The 14,377-nt window shown below is 40.5% G+C and overlaps 1 protein-coding gene across 1 annotated transcript in view; it reads right to left on the bottom strand.

The window, feature by feature from the left end:
• MAST1 (microtubule associated serine/threonine kinase 1) overlaps positions 1-13,665 on the bottom strand; it is a 90,458-nt gene extending 76,793 nt beyond the window's left edge. Inside the window, exon 1 of the mRNA XM_081937993.1 lies at positions 13,554-13,665. Coding sequence (XP_081794119.1) covers positions 13,554-13,592 — 39 coding nt within the window. The 5' untranslated portion in view covers positions 13,593-13,665. The remainder of the gene's footprint in view (positions 1-13,553) is intronic.
• Positions 13,666-14,377: the final 712 nt, after the last annotated feature.

Genomic DNA, 14,377 nt, shown 5'->3' with positions numbered 1-14,377 from the left:
ATAGGATAAATATCATCACTTCTTGTAAATCCAGCAAAGCTAGAACTAGAAACTACATGGCAAGATGATCATCACTGACAACTTGCTATGAGGGGGAAGATTATCACAGCACTTTTTGACACCTCATGTAAGAAAGCATCTCTCTTCGTAAAACTGATTTTTCAGCAAGTTTTTAAAGCCTTTCTTTGATTTGGAAATTGTCAAAGATCTATGCAAAACTGGTAGAACTTCATCTGTGAATTACATGGGCTCTGCTGGGTTCTTTTGCATTAGTCTTGAGCTGAAAAACTGAGGTTCCTCATAATCCTGCATTGATTGTGTTTTCTTCCAATTACATTAAAGAGACACCTATCCATGTCACATTGAAGAGCCAGACTATCAACACATACCGGTAATCTCAGACAAATGTAGTTCAGTTCTCACAGCAGTCTTCTGAGCAGTGGCCTTTTTGCTTGCCAAGTTTTAATTATCTAGACCAGTGATGGCAAACCTATGGCACGCGTGCCACAAGTGGCACGCGGAGCCATTTGTCAGGACACGTGAGGCGCTGCCCTGTCAGCTGGCCAGCGCGCATGCACGGGCTGGCCAGCTGAGTTCACCTTTTTAAAAGCTATTTTTCGCCTTCCCCGGGCTCCAGAAGCTTTATAGGAGCCTGGGGAGGGCGAAAAGAGCCCCCCTGCCCCCCCGGAGGCTTTAGGGACTGTCCGGAGGCTTCCCTGACGCCTTCGGAGCGCTTAAAACCACCCTCCGAGCAAACCGGAAGTCACTTCCGGCTTGCTCGGAGGGTGGTTTTAAGCGTTCCGAAGGCTTCAGGGAAGCCTCCAGACAGTCCCTGAAGCCTCCGGAGGGCCTCCGGGGGGGCGGGAGAGGCTCTTTTCGCCCTCCCCAGGCTCCTATAAGGCCTCTGGAGCCTGGGGAGGGCGAAAAAAGCATGTAAAAATGGGTGGGGTCGCGCGTTGTGCGCGCATGTGCACTGGGGGGGTCACGTGTTGCATTATGGGTGCGGCACGCCTGCACATGACCCCCCTGCACTCCCCACACTTGTGGCAAGCGAGCCAAAAAAGGTTCGCCATAACTGATCTAGACCATATGTCCATTATCACAAATTGTTTAAATATTTAGGTCTAGTGATTAAAGTACCAGTCTGGAAGCCAGGAGGTCCCTCCTTAGGCATGAATACCAGCTGGGTGAGGCTCAGATCAGTCACTCTTTATCCATCCACCTCATTGGATTATTGTTATGGGGAAAATTAAGAGGAAACAGTATTAGGTACTCACTGCCTTGAGTTACCTATGAAGTAATCAAGATGAGATAAAAATAAATATACAATCAACCAGTAGGTTAACAATAAGTCAAGCTTTGAAATGGTGATCTACTACTTTAAACAAATTGTGTTTTTTTCACTAATCCCTCTAAGCCAAAATAAGCAACCCACATTATATTTTCATAGCAGCTGTCCTTTTGGAAATGGTAGAACCAGCTAATTTCGCATTTCTCAAGTAACTTTCTTTTCCTAATCCTTTTGCGTTTCCTAAACAGCCAACTAGAGTATATGTGTAGAACATGTACATGCAGAAAGCTACCTTAAAAAATGGGAAGTTAAATCACACTCAAAGCCTCTTTCTAACACACCATTCCGAGGCTAAATAATAAGTAAGAGAACAAGGTGTGATGCTTTAAATAGGCTAATGTTATACTGGTCAGTTGTGGCAAATATATCCTGATACAGGTAGAAAAAAATAAAAATAAAGATAATGGAAGTAGATTTAGTCATTAAAGGTTTTTGCAGAACACACTCACAGTGGTATCAGATTGGAAATTATTTTTTCTCCTTCACAGAGCTTGACATATTTAGAAGTAAAGTTTCAACATATTTAATGAGGATATGTTTTTTAAAAATCCTTGTAACTGTAAAGATCCCAAAGCATTACATCTGTCCACTGCACATAGAAATATGAAAGGTTTTCTTTCACATTCTTTCGAAATACCATTTACCTTTCTTATTATTGTACAACTATCTATTTGAAAACATACCACACTAAGCTCAACATGATTTATATATACCCAGGAGAGTATACGACTGTAGCCCTAGCATCCACATTCAGTCAGAATGGATTCATTACAGTATAGACCAGTTTGATGTGGTGGTTAAGACACTGATCTAGACCCTAGGAGATTGTGAGTCTTAGTGCTGTCTCAGACATGAAAGTCAGCTGGGTGCTTTTGGACCACTTACTTTCTCTCAGTCCAACCCACCTCAGAACGTGGTTGTTGTGATGAAAATAACAGAAAATGAAGAAGCTAAAGTACTCTGAATTCACCTGCCACAAAACCCCAAACTTAATAATTGTTGGTAAGAAAGATTTTAAAAAGTCTGTATAATGGATGTGCAAGTATGTGGAGACAGCAAAATAAAAGAGAAAGAATTGAAGAAGATAACAAAATACAAAGACCTGCAAGTAGAAATAGAACGACTATGGCAAAAAACAGCAAAGGTAGTACCAATCGTAATAGGCACCTTGACTGCAACTACAAAACAATTGGAGCACTGCTTGAATATCATCGGCATTGATAAAATCACCATCAGTCAATTGCAAAAAGCAGCTTTACTTGGAATAGCTTACATCCTGCGACGATATACCGTATTTTTCAGGGTATAAAACGCACCAAGATTTTTTTAAAAAAAAATTTTACGTTTTTTTTTTTCATTTTCATAACAAATAATCACATGTATATATTACATAACCAACATTATATTATATTGTTAAATGTTTACATCGATGATTCGTCTTACCATCAACCCCCCAAAACAATTATTGGCTCTTCTGCTCTCCATGCGCCATATTTATACCCTATCCATCTCTTTCTTCTCCCTCTCTCCTCCTCCCTACCTCCTTTCTTCCCTCTGTCAACCTTCTCTTCTCTACTTCACCTTCGTCTCTCCTTCTCTCTCCCCTTTCCACTCCTTTTTCCTCTCCTCCTCTTCCCCCTCCCTGTCCTCTCTCCTATCCCTCTCTTCTTACCTTACCTCTCTCCTCTACTCCGCACTTTTCATCTCATTTACTTGGTGTATTTCAGCTTCTGAACGAGCTCCATTTTATGTTGATGGTATTTATACTTCCATTTCAATATACATCTTTAATTTTAACATATTTCCTCCTCCTTTTTTGAAAGAAAAAAGAAAAGTATACATATATAGTAATTATGTTTTTAAACCATCACCCCTAGCCTAATTTTGGCCGGGATGTAGACCTGGTTACGATTCCCAGCTATTCTCATCATTATATTTATATAGCTATACATCATTACGCACCCCAAATTTGTAGTTCTGTCTCTATAATCTCAATAATTTTCCATTATAAGTATACTTTATGTTCCCCCTCCATTTTTTCATATCTTCTTAGCTTACTCTTAATTGTCTTTAAATAACAATCCTTACTGTTCAATGTTCATTACAATTCCATTAATGTACTATGTAGAATAACAAACGGTCCACACCTCACTTTGTTCATCATTTTAAGAGTTCAGTATGTGTCCATATTTCATATATTTTAACCTATACTTAATTGTCCTTCTGTTGTCATATTCAATCAATTAACAACTCAGTTTAATTATCATGTATAAAAGTGAATCACATACCTCTACTTTGTATTCTCTACATAACAGTTTCATATTTGTCCATATTCCATATATTTTAACCTTTATTTAATTATCTTTCCATTATCATATTTAATCAGTTAGCAACTCAGTTTAATGATCATATATAGGAGTAAACAACATATCTCAGCTTTATATTTCCCATACAACAATTTCTAATTATCTGATTTTCAGCCTCTTTTTTGAGGGAAAAAGGTGCATCTTATACTCCGAAAAATATGGGTATGTAACATCATCACACTTCCACATCTGCCTATCCCATGTCCTTGGGAAGGACTTGATAAGTGGACGTAATATTATGAATAATAGTACAATTTGACTATCATGACTACGTTTGTCATTAAACATTGTTAACTCATATTATGATCAATCTAACAAAATATAGATTGGGAAAAATACATTATGGGCAAAACAAGCAAAGCTGAATTCTATACAATGAAGCTGGGAAATTCCAAGACAAATGGAAAAGGAGAGGGAAGTTTGTAAAAAGTCATTGTTCATTATTATCTGATATTCACAAATCAAATTGTGTTATGAAGCCATTCATGTATTGGTTCACATGTTTTTTCTCATTCATTGACACATTAGGCTTTCTATAATGTGAGTCAGGCAGAATAAATGCTTTTCTTGGAGAAATATTGTAAAATGATCTAGCAAGCAGGTTTCAAGAATAGGTCTTAGTAGAAATCTTACAGCAAGACGTTTATAAAGGAATATCCCTGAAGTGTTTTACTAAGCCAGCATTGGATGGCTGGACAGACATGGGTGGATGGATAGATAGATAAATAAATAGATGATAGATGATAGATAGATAGATAGATAGATAGATAGATAGATAGATAGATAGATAGATGATAGATAGATAGTCTACTGTGTGCAAACACAATTTTCTGGATAGTTACTCCAGTGTTTAATATGTGATAGGTAACTGTTAAACGAGTATAATGTCTGAATTAGAATTGCAGAGGCTTTTCATTTTGTCTATCATTATATAACAACCTCCTCTTTCAATCATCTTCTGATATACTGAAAACTCCAGTATTAACAGATAGATAATGTAACAATGCAACCATATTGTGTGCCAATTTCCTTCAATCTTCAAACACATCCAAATCAGTCATTGATTATCAGAACTTCCTCTGTTGCAATTTGAAGATCCAGACTAAAAGTATGTCTATGTACCATTAAACGTGTCTTATCTTGAGAATGGTGGCCCTTTCTAATGATCATAGAAAGAAATTCTAATGAGAGTTTAGATCGTCCCTTGGCCAATTTAAATTTTTTTTTTAAATTATCACAATACACTACGATAAAGACATGAAATCACAAGAACAGAGGGGAAAAAACCAGCATAAGGAGCTTTTCAACAAGTTAACACACAATTCTAATAATGTTTATTTAAGGACCTACTCCTACATATTCAGCCTCATTTCCCCCGTTTCTTAGTTCCAAGTGCATTCATTACTGAATAAATAAAATGGAACAGAACCAATACTTGAGCACAATAAGTAACATTCTGAGGAGTAAATTGCTGAATCAGTTCTTCTTCTAGAATTGGGAGAGTATATGCATACAGAATTAAGGAAAAAATGTGACTTGTAGTTCCCAAAGGGGAAGAGTCCCAATATTCAATAGCATTTCATGGGTCTGGAGAACCACAAAGCAGACCTTACAGAATGCAAAGGCCATTGGCAGACTCTTGAATTTAGCCCAGGAAGACAACTTAAAGTTGCCATGGGTTGACTCTCTTTTGAGTAAGAGGAAGCAAAGAGAACATGCAATCAGGCTTTCGAGACTGATATCAGCCCTTTAAGATTGGCCAGGAGTCCATAAGAAAGACTGGACTTTATTTTCTTGGTATAAGGCGCTAATAACAGAAAGCCTGATAGCATTTCCCCAACTTTAAGGGGCAGCTTTAAATGCCTTTTTCTTCTTTTCACAGTTTAATCCACGTTTTGCTAACAGCCTTTGAATTCCTTCTCCAAGATCAGCTCTGTGGTTCTTCACAACAGGGGGGATTATAATTGGCAGGACAGTGTGCAGAATGTCACAATGGAAACAAGGGTGCTTTTCTATAAGAGTCACACATACATCAAGAGGCACAGGGTTTGCATCATGGCACTCCACCTGCCAGTTGCTAATTTTGACATCCCCACTATAGGTGCTGCTTCCAGGAAAAAAAAAGGTGTGACAGAATGTAGTCTGAATTCCCAGGAGGGAGGGGGTGCATTCCAGAGGAACAAGAGACAATGCAGTTTAGATAATTTGTGTAAAAGAAAGAAGGCGAAGATTGCTCCTCCTGAATAGTTCCCAGACTTTATATTTTACAGGGCTAGTAGCCTGCTTTAGTCTGACAAGATTCTGTCTGTAAGTGAGGAACAATAAAAGAAAATCTGCTTAGAAGAATCACAACATGTCTTTCTTGGCTGTTGGAACCAGACAGAGGGTGAGCAAAAGGACAATTATAATAAAGGATAATAATAATTCTGCTAAAATCAAAGCAAATTGTCAAACAGATAGCAAGCAAGACTCTTCCTTGGGTTGGAAAAAGACTTCTTGAAATGGTGTCTTCTGCCCTGGACAACTTGCCGTAATGTAAGAAACACAAGAATGCACTACAGTGCCCAATGCAGACCGATCCCCAATTGTGAGCATTGAGCATAGTATCTAAATAGGCAATTGAGAAGCTGTTTGCATCCAGGAGTTTCCTTTCCTGCATATTAATTTGGTGTCAATATCGGCACTGCATGCCTGTGCCTTTTAAGACAAGAATGCATTACATATCAGTATCACGTGGATCATTTGTCTTGCTTTTCAAAAAAAAAAAAAGAAAGAAAAAAGAAAAACCCTTAGCTATTTTTTAAATAAAATGTAGCCAGCCCAGCACAGACTATTATTTTTGTCATGAAAGTCTCAGCTTAGCCATCTAGCTAAACCAGGGGTGTCCAAACTTGGGAACTTTAAGACTTGTGGACTTCAACTCCCAGAATTCCCCAGCCAGGCTGGCTGGGGAATTCTGGGAGTTGAAGTCCACAAGTCTTAAAGTTCCCAAGTTTGGACACCCCTGAGCTAAACTAAGGGGCCAAAACATGGTTTATAGTTGGTCAACAAACAAGAGTCAAACAAGTTGCTTGCAACCTTTAAACAATAGTTTCTTTGCCAACTCTAGTTTGGTATAATATTAGAACTGAGAAGAAACTAACTAGAATAGTTATTTCTAATGAACTTGTGATAGGTGTGGTTTTTATTAAACGGGGGCTTTCCTTGGCTTAGACTTTGTAGGAGAACTTCGTACCTCAGCATTTCTTTCAGGAACTCAGGAGGTGTACAAGTTTCTGCCATTTTATCCTCAAAGCTATCCTGAAAATTAGATTAAGCAGCAACAGGATTTACGGCAGTCACCCATTAAGCAAACACTTTGATCTTGGTTTCCCTCATCCGACATTCAAAGCGTTTCAACATCTCCCAAAGATTCCCTGAAAGCTAGAAATAGTAAATCTGGCTTTGAATATATGGTTTGATTAAAAAAGGAGTGCTTGGTTATCAATATTCAACAATGTTTTTAGATCCACTTAAAACGCCTGTTCTAAACACTCTGCTGAACAGGCAATTTTTTTTTCTTCTTTTCCTTTTCATAGGCATGTATAATTCTATTCAAACCCCCCCCCCTTTTCTTAAAATTCAAAAACATGCAGTGATATCACTTGTGCTGAATATGAGAAAGAAAGCCTTGAATCTTGCTATCTCTGCATTGTAAATGAACCTTCTATCGACTGGAAATGTATGTTTATTTTTGTCAGGAGGCAGAGGAGGATGACTATAGAGAGATTTCATTCTTGCATATATCGACATTGCTCATTTGGTGTTAAAGTTTATTCAGGAAATAGGGAAGAAAAATGGATTTAGCCTAAGGATAACACCAAAGTCTGCCCTAGATACACATATACACTCATAAAATACACATTATCTGGTGGCAACAAAATTTCTAGGGTTCTTTTTACTACCAAAAAGACACCTCAAGTTGTCCCAGCGATTGGCTGGAGCCAATGCCATCTTGAGACTTAAGGTTGGTGTGCTTATATATTCATAATATTCATAAATAATTTTGATAATTGCTTTCTACATGACAATCTCTGAGCTAGATGAAGGCAACTTTGTGAAGTCACAATGAACCCCTAGTACTGAAATAAGCTTGTGCAGGCCTCAACTTTCAACATTCATTTAGTGACCATTTGAAGTTGGGCATTCTCATGGTCACATGATCAAAATTCAGCTCCTTAGCAACTAGCTCATAGACTGTTGCAGTGTCCTGGGATCATGTGGTCCCTTTTTGTGACTTCACAAACAAAGTCAATGGGGAAGCCAGATTTACTTAACAACTGTGTTACTAATTCAACAACTGCAGTGATTCTCTTAACAACTGTGGCAAGAAAGATCATAGAATAGGGCAAAACTCACTTAACTGTCTCACTTAGCAATATAAATTTTGGGCACATTTGTGGTTGTAAGTTGAGGACTACCTGTACTCTGAAGTCCCTCACATATGTTTTTCAGATTGAAACTGCATAGAAATGGGGGGGGGGGGGGAATTTGAGCAAGCATGCAAAACATCATTGACTCTCAATGATCTGCTCCTTGGCCCATTCTTGGTGTTTTACGGGTAGATTGGGAGTAAAAGTACCAGAATTCCCAGCAGGTTGTCAACTCATATATCCTACAAGGAGCTGAATTTTCAGTATTGGATGCTGTGATAACCCTGCTTTACAGGCGCAATTTAGGCATTCACAAAAAAATAAATAAACCTTTAGGCCTTGATAGGGCAAGAAACCTACATGATAGGATATCATTATAATACATTTGCTTGCCATTACGATATTTCTTCTATAGCAAATCTTAATGCAAAGAATAGTACGGGTGACTACGAGATTATAATAAGTCGAATAACAGATTTAGAAGCCATGCATGCTTTTAGTAAGTGATTACACCTAACTGATCTTAGCTGAGTTTGGATACTAAACAGGTGTTTGGATAGAAAACCCACATCCCAAACCCTAAGAATTCAAGTACTATAGGCTTGAATTGAAAGTTGAAAAAATATTCTGGAAAGGGCATTGGCAAACCACTTCCATATTATAGCATTAGCTGCATGAATATATTTACTATATATTATCAAAGCTACATGGACAGTGTTAAGTAATTAAGCTCCCCGTTGGGAGAGCGAGTATGTAGAGAAGCGTAATGAGAGTGATATGGAATAACACGCACAAACCAGCATACAGACACTGAATAGTATAAAAATATAGTAGTTTACTATGTAGAAATATAGAGGTATTCAGAGTCCGGTTAACAGTCCAAGTCATACACGGTTCAGTAATTCAGTTATCAAAATAGTCAGTCTAACACACAAAGTATAGCTAAACAGTAGCAAACCACAGTACCTCAAAATACACTGATCAATGTCTAACAAAACAGAGAGCTAACCGTCATTCTGGCTCCCTCTTATGGTTGCTTGAGGTAACAAACCAATTACATCTCTTAATCATTTAAAGTAACAGTAAAGTAATCATAGCTTATATACATTGCCAAGCCAAGCCTAGGGTTACATCCCTAACAGACATGCCTACGTAATCATCATGTATGTATTGAGGCCAACTTGAAAATATATTTCTTAATGATTTCTTTTTCCCATGGGGAGAAACTGCAATGTCTCTATTAATGCTGTTGTTTTCTCTATTTTTCTAACCTATCAAGATCATTCAGAATGTTGCTGCCATAGTTTAAGGTGCTAAGTATTCCACTCACCTTTGTGTTTTTCTGCACATTTGATAAGCACTGCTCCCACCCTGCCTCCTCCAACTCATTAATTTAAAATGTTACAGTGCTACAGGACATATGAAAAGCTCAGGGGTGAACAATGGAAGAAGAAACCCAGTATAAAAGCTGCCTGCCTTCTCAAAACTCATTTTAGCTGCAATATTCTGGGTATCAGTTGACATCATAAAGTGCTTTTTAAGAAATCCATGGAGCATCTCAGTATGCAGATTCAGCAGGTCAACACACTGAGCTGAGATAGATCCATCTCAGTGGTCAGCAGGTCCTTATTGCAACCAAGGGGTCTGCAGTTTGATAGTTAGAAAGACTGGCAAGAACAGTGTGCTATGTAGCTAGTCCTTGCTTAGCAACTGCCTCAATTAGTAACTGTTCAATAGTGCTAAAACAACTTAGCAAGCAGTCCTCACATTTACAACCTTCACAACATCTCTCTACTTTCATTTTCACTCACTGATTTATAGCATCCTCAATATGTCCTCAAAGAGAAAGAGAAATAAGGCCGAAGGAAAGTGTGAAGCAAAAGAAAACTGAAGCAAAATTGTAAACACAGCCACGGCCGTGTGATTTGTACTTAGCAACCGTTCCTCTTAACAACCAAAGTTGCCCTTCCCAATGGCAGTTGCTAAACAAGGACTTCCTCTAGTGAATAAGAACATGGGCTTTAAGTGAAAGTTCTGGGTTCAAATTTCCAAACCGTTTTGAAAGTTTACTGTGACATTTTGGAGCAGACACTAAACTACTGCTCCATCTAGCCTGCCATAAACAATAGAAGTGGAGGTTGCAGTTCCATAAGGGAGCTCCAGATCGATTCCTCAGCAGCCCTAGTTCATGGCTTCAGGTAGCCTTCTCGTTGCCTTCTCCCCAAAGAACCTCATCTAGACAGACCACCAGTATGAGCAGCTTGCGAGGATAAAATGTACACATGTGTATTTTCTACCTAATCCAGTCCTCCAGGAAAGGATGGGACACTTGTCTTGCATTTTGCTGGATGACAGGTAGTCTTTGACTTACAACCACAATTGAGCCCAACATTCATGCTGTTAAGCGAGACAATTGTTAAGTGAGTTTTGTCCCATTTTACGATCTTTCTTCCCACAATTATTAAGTTGTTTGTCAGAAGATTGCAAAAGGTGATCACATGACCTCAGGGCACTGCAACCATCATAAATATAAGCCAGTTGCCAAGCATCTGAATTTTGATCATATGATTATGGGATGCTGCAATGGTCATAAGTGTGAAAACAGCCATCAATTATTTTTTTCCAGTGCTGTTGTAACTTCAGTCATTAAACAAATGGTTGTAAGTTGGTTGGTTGCTTCAGTGTACCTGTTCACTGAAAAAAAAAATTCCAGGGTTACATCCTAATAGAATATTGGAAGTGATATTTTAAAATTTTTCTTTAAGGGCTATTTCCCATTCTTTTGGATGGGAAATTAATTGGTCTTCTAATACTTTTTGTACTTCCTCTTTCTGGAACAATTCTACTTCATTGTGGCACATAATGCTCAAATGCTGATGATTTCATTGCTGCCCTTAAATTTCAATATACTGCTGTTTGCATAATTGAGTATCATATAATAATCATAAGTGAATTCATTTTTTTGTTTTCCATTCAAAAATAGCTCTTTTCAAAGCACTGAATAAAAGGAGGCAGCTAATGAGGTGGCGGGGGGAGGTGTTTCAAATCACCAGAATTAAATACATTTGAGGCAGCCCTCATTCTCTCAACAATTCTGTGAAATTAATAAATTAATAAAAGAAAAGGGTTAAAAAAATAAGCAACTCCCCACCACCCAAAAAAAAGCCAACCTCTGAAATAAGCATTGAAAGAAAAGCAAGAAATACATAAAGGTAAATATCTCTATTTTTCACTTGAGAGATGTAAGTATTGCATAATAAGTATAAGACAAGCAGTAAGAGAAATCCTGAATCCAAGTGAAAATCCTGAATCCTGAATCCAAGTGAAAAAAATTATATTTCTGGTTTTGCAAAATCTAAATGGCAAGAATCCTCAGACAAGTACATTTTAGTTGTATTATGAATTTTTCAAGCTAATATCTAAATCAATCTAAGGATGCAAGGAAAGAAAGAGAGGAAGAAAGAAAGAAAACATGTTTACAATGTTGTCGGATTGGCCTCCAAGGGCTTCTTCTAAGAGCTTTGGCACAGGAGGTTTCCATTGCAGGTTTTTGCTGCTCTACATTTCCTAACAATGAAGCAGGGAGGAGGGTATCATGCAACATTAGGAATCAGCCTTCCCTGATACGTCAACCCATTTGTATTGATCTACCAGTTTTATTCCCCCACATCTGGAAAGTACCTATTTAGGAAAGGCTGCTTTCTAAAGCAAGACAAGAAACCAGAAGGATGTGTACGGGAGAATGATCTCATAATCCCTTTCAAAAAACTCCCGATTCAATAATTTTATATCTCACCAGTGGACAGTGAGAAGAAAGACACATTTTGCCGCTCAGAAAAGCAATAGGATAGAAATAACAGAAGGAAAAAGCAGGGAAAGTATTTTAAAATTAAGAGAGAGAACATGCTAACAAACACTGGGAAGTGTCCAGCAAAAAACCTAAAATACAATGATGATGTGATGATGATGATGTGAATCTCAGTATGGGAAATCTCAGAGGGGCAGGAATTGTGGGTTAAGGTGCTGGATGAGAAATGGGAAGACTAAACTCCCTCATCAGCTGTGGATATTTTTGGTTGATTTAGTGTCTTTGGCTCAGGGTTACTCTCTCTTAGCCAAATCTATCTCATCCATCACCATACTTGTCCCCCATGGTATGAGCTCCTCATCAAAGACCCTTCCCATTCATAGAGCAATGGTGGCTACTGGGGAGAAGGCCTTTTTCGTGGTGACATCTTGGCTTTGAAACCATCTACCCCAAAGGTAACTCTTGGCATCAGGCACTGATCCCTTTAGTTTCTTGGGATTATTTGATTTTTTTTTTTGTTAATCTGCTTTTATCAAATTGCTTTTTAAAAAGTTAATTGGAAATATAATTTTCTAATGCTTTAAATATTTTATTGTAACTTACATTTAAAAGCATTGCAAGGACAGTGCATCCAAACAAAATATAAATTACATAGAATTAAATAATCCTTCATTACACATCCCTTCTCCCATTCTGCCTTTCCTACACGCATTCGGACCACACTGTACTTAGAACATTAAGTTCCTTGGGGCAGAGACCTGCCATTTTAATGCTATAAAACGTTCTCTGTACTTAGGGAATGATGTGTCCCTCATTTGTGTGGCATCCCAATCAGGAGGGTCTCTTATTCTCCTACTGGTCTGAACCCTTGCAGGAAGCCAGGTGGAAGATTCGGGGTTCAACCTTTCACTTCTGCCCCAGAAGATGGGATGGAGAAGAGAGGCAGAATTAACCTCTTCCCAGGCAACCATCTCAGCAACCAATTGCAAAATGGGGAGCCACCATCTCAAATCCCCACGAGAACTTGGGCTCTTCGGAACCACAATTCCCATCATCCTCGGAACGATAGCCCTAGGGCGTCACGGCCCGCTTTATTTGGCGGCATTTAAGATTGGCATAAACTGACCTGATCCCCCCCCTTCCCCCCAATTTAGCTGTTCTTACTTGGCTTTCATGCCGCCACTGCTGCAGGTAGCCCCCCGCCTTCTACCCCCGATTTTCTCTCCCTCCCTGCGTCAGCACAAGATTTCGTTTGTTTGGGTCTGGCGCACAGCAGGCGACCCCCTCGGCTCCAGCCTTCCCGTCCTGGCAGGAGAGCCGATTGCCGACCGGTTGGCCCCGCACACACCTGTGCCCTGCAGAAAGATGAAGTCATGATCGCCTCCCTGCCCGGAGGTTCCCTTAGGGATGGCGGAGGAAGGCTGAGGCGAAGGAGGGATGTCGCCGCCGCCGCTCTGCCCTCTCTAATCCTCTCTAGCCAGGTCGCAGTGGCGGCGCCAGCATTAATTCGATCTCGGCCGGTGGGGCGATGATTTCTTGGGGTGGGGGCCCTGATAGCGGGAAAGCTGACAGGCTAGCAGGGGATGGGGGGAACAGATCCGCCGAACGCTCTTTACCTGGAGCCTCCGCCGGCGAATGATCCCGGAATCGTCCATCGTTTCCCGGCGGCGCGAAGGGCTCGCCCCATCGATTCGCCGCGCCTCCGGCAGCCAAGTGTAGCTCCCGCGCCGCCCGCACTTCTGCAAGGCCCCGGCAGGAGTGGGCCGGCCGCAGAGGCTGGAGCGCAGGGCGGGGCTGCCCAGGTGGGCTGCGCGGATCGGTCGCCTTGTCTCCCAACTGCGGTCGCGGGAACGATCGGCCGCCGGCCGCCCTCCGGGGCACCTCGCCTGTTTCGCCTTAGGCACGCTCGCCTTTCTCGGATTTTGCGAACGTCTCCGGGGCCCGAGTTGGGGCCACACTGCGCCCCTCTGGCTCTCCGCCAACGACCGTGGCGTGGAGTCTGCAGGAGCTGCAAAGCGGCCCACGAGGAGGTGGAGAAAGAGAGGAGAGGGCGGCCCTTGCCCCTCCTCGGCTCCCAGCTCTTTTTGCCGCGGGCGGGGTTGGCGCACTCGTCGGCTACCGCCAACCCGACCTTGGTGGCCAAGGAAGCGTCGAAAGATGCTGCGCCCCCTACCCCGCTCAATTTTCGCTCCTGGTGCTCTTTCGTTGCAATATACTGTGTCTTCGCGGAGGGCAGCTCTGGAATGGAATCCGGCGCGTTCCCTCTTCCCAATTATTTGAACTAAAGATCCTCAATTAGAACCAGAAAGTTTCTTTCCTTTGGTGACAGGAGGGAGGACGTTAGAACAGACTCTTGCCTGCCTTAACGTTACAGGACATTAATTCAGAGTGGGCTTTATTTCCATATAAATAATTGGACAAGATCTGATTCCTGCAGAGA

The sequence above is a fragment of the Natrix helvetica genome (assembly GCF_964273705.1).
Source record: "Natrix helvetica genome assembly, chromosome: 1".
Taxonomy (NCBI): Eukaryota; Metazoa; Chordata; class Lepidosauria; order Squamata; family Natricidae; genus Natrix; species Natrix helvetica.
The sequence above is the reverse complement of the archived record's forward strand: the minus strand, read 5'-3'. Positions and strand labels throughout refer to the sequence as shown.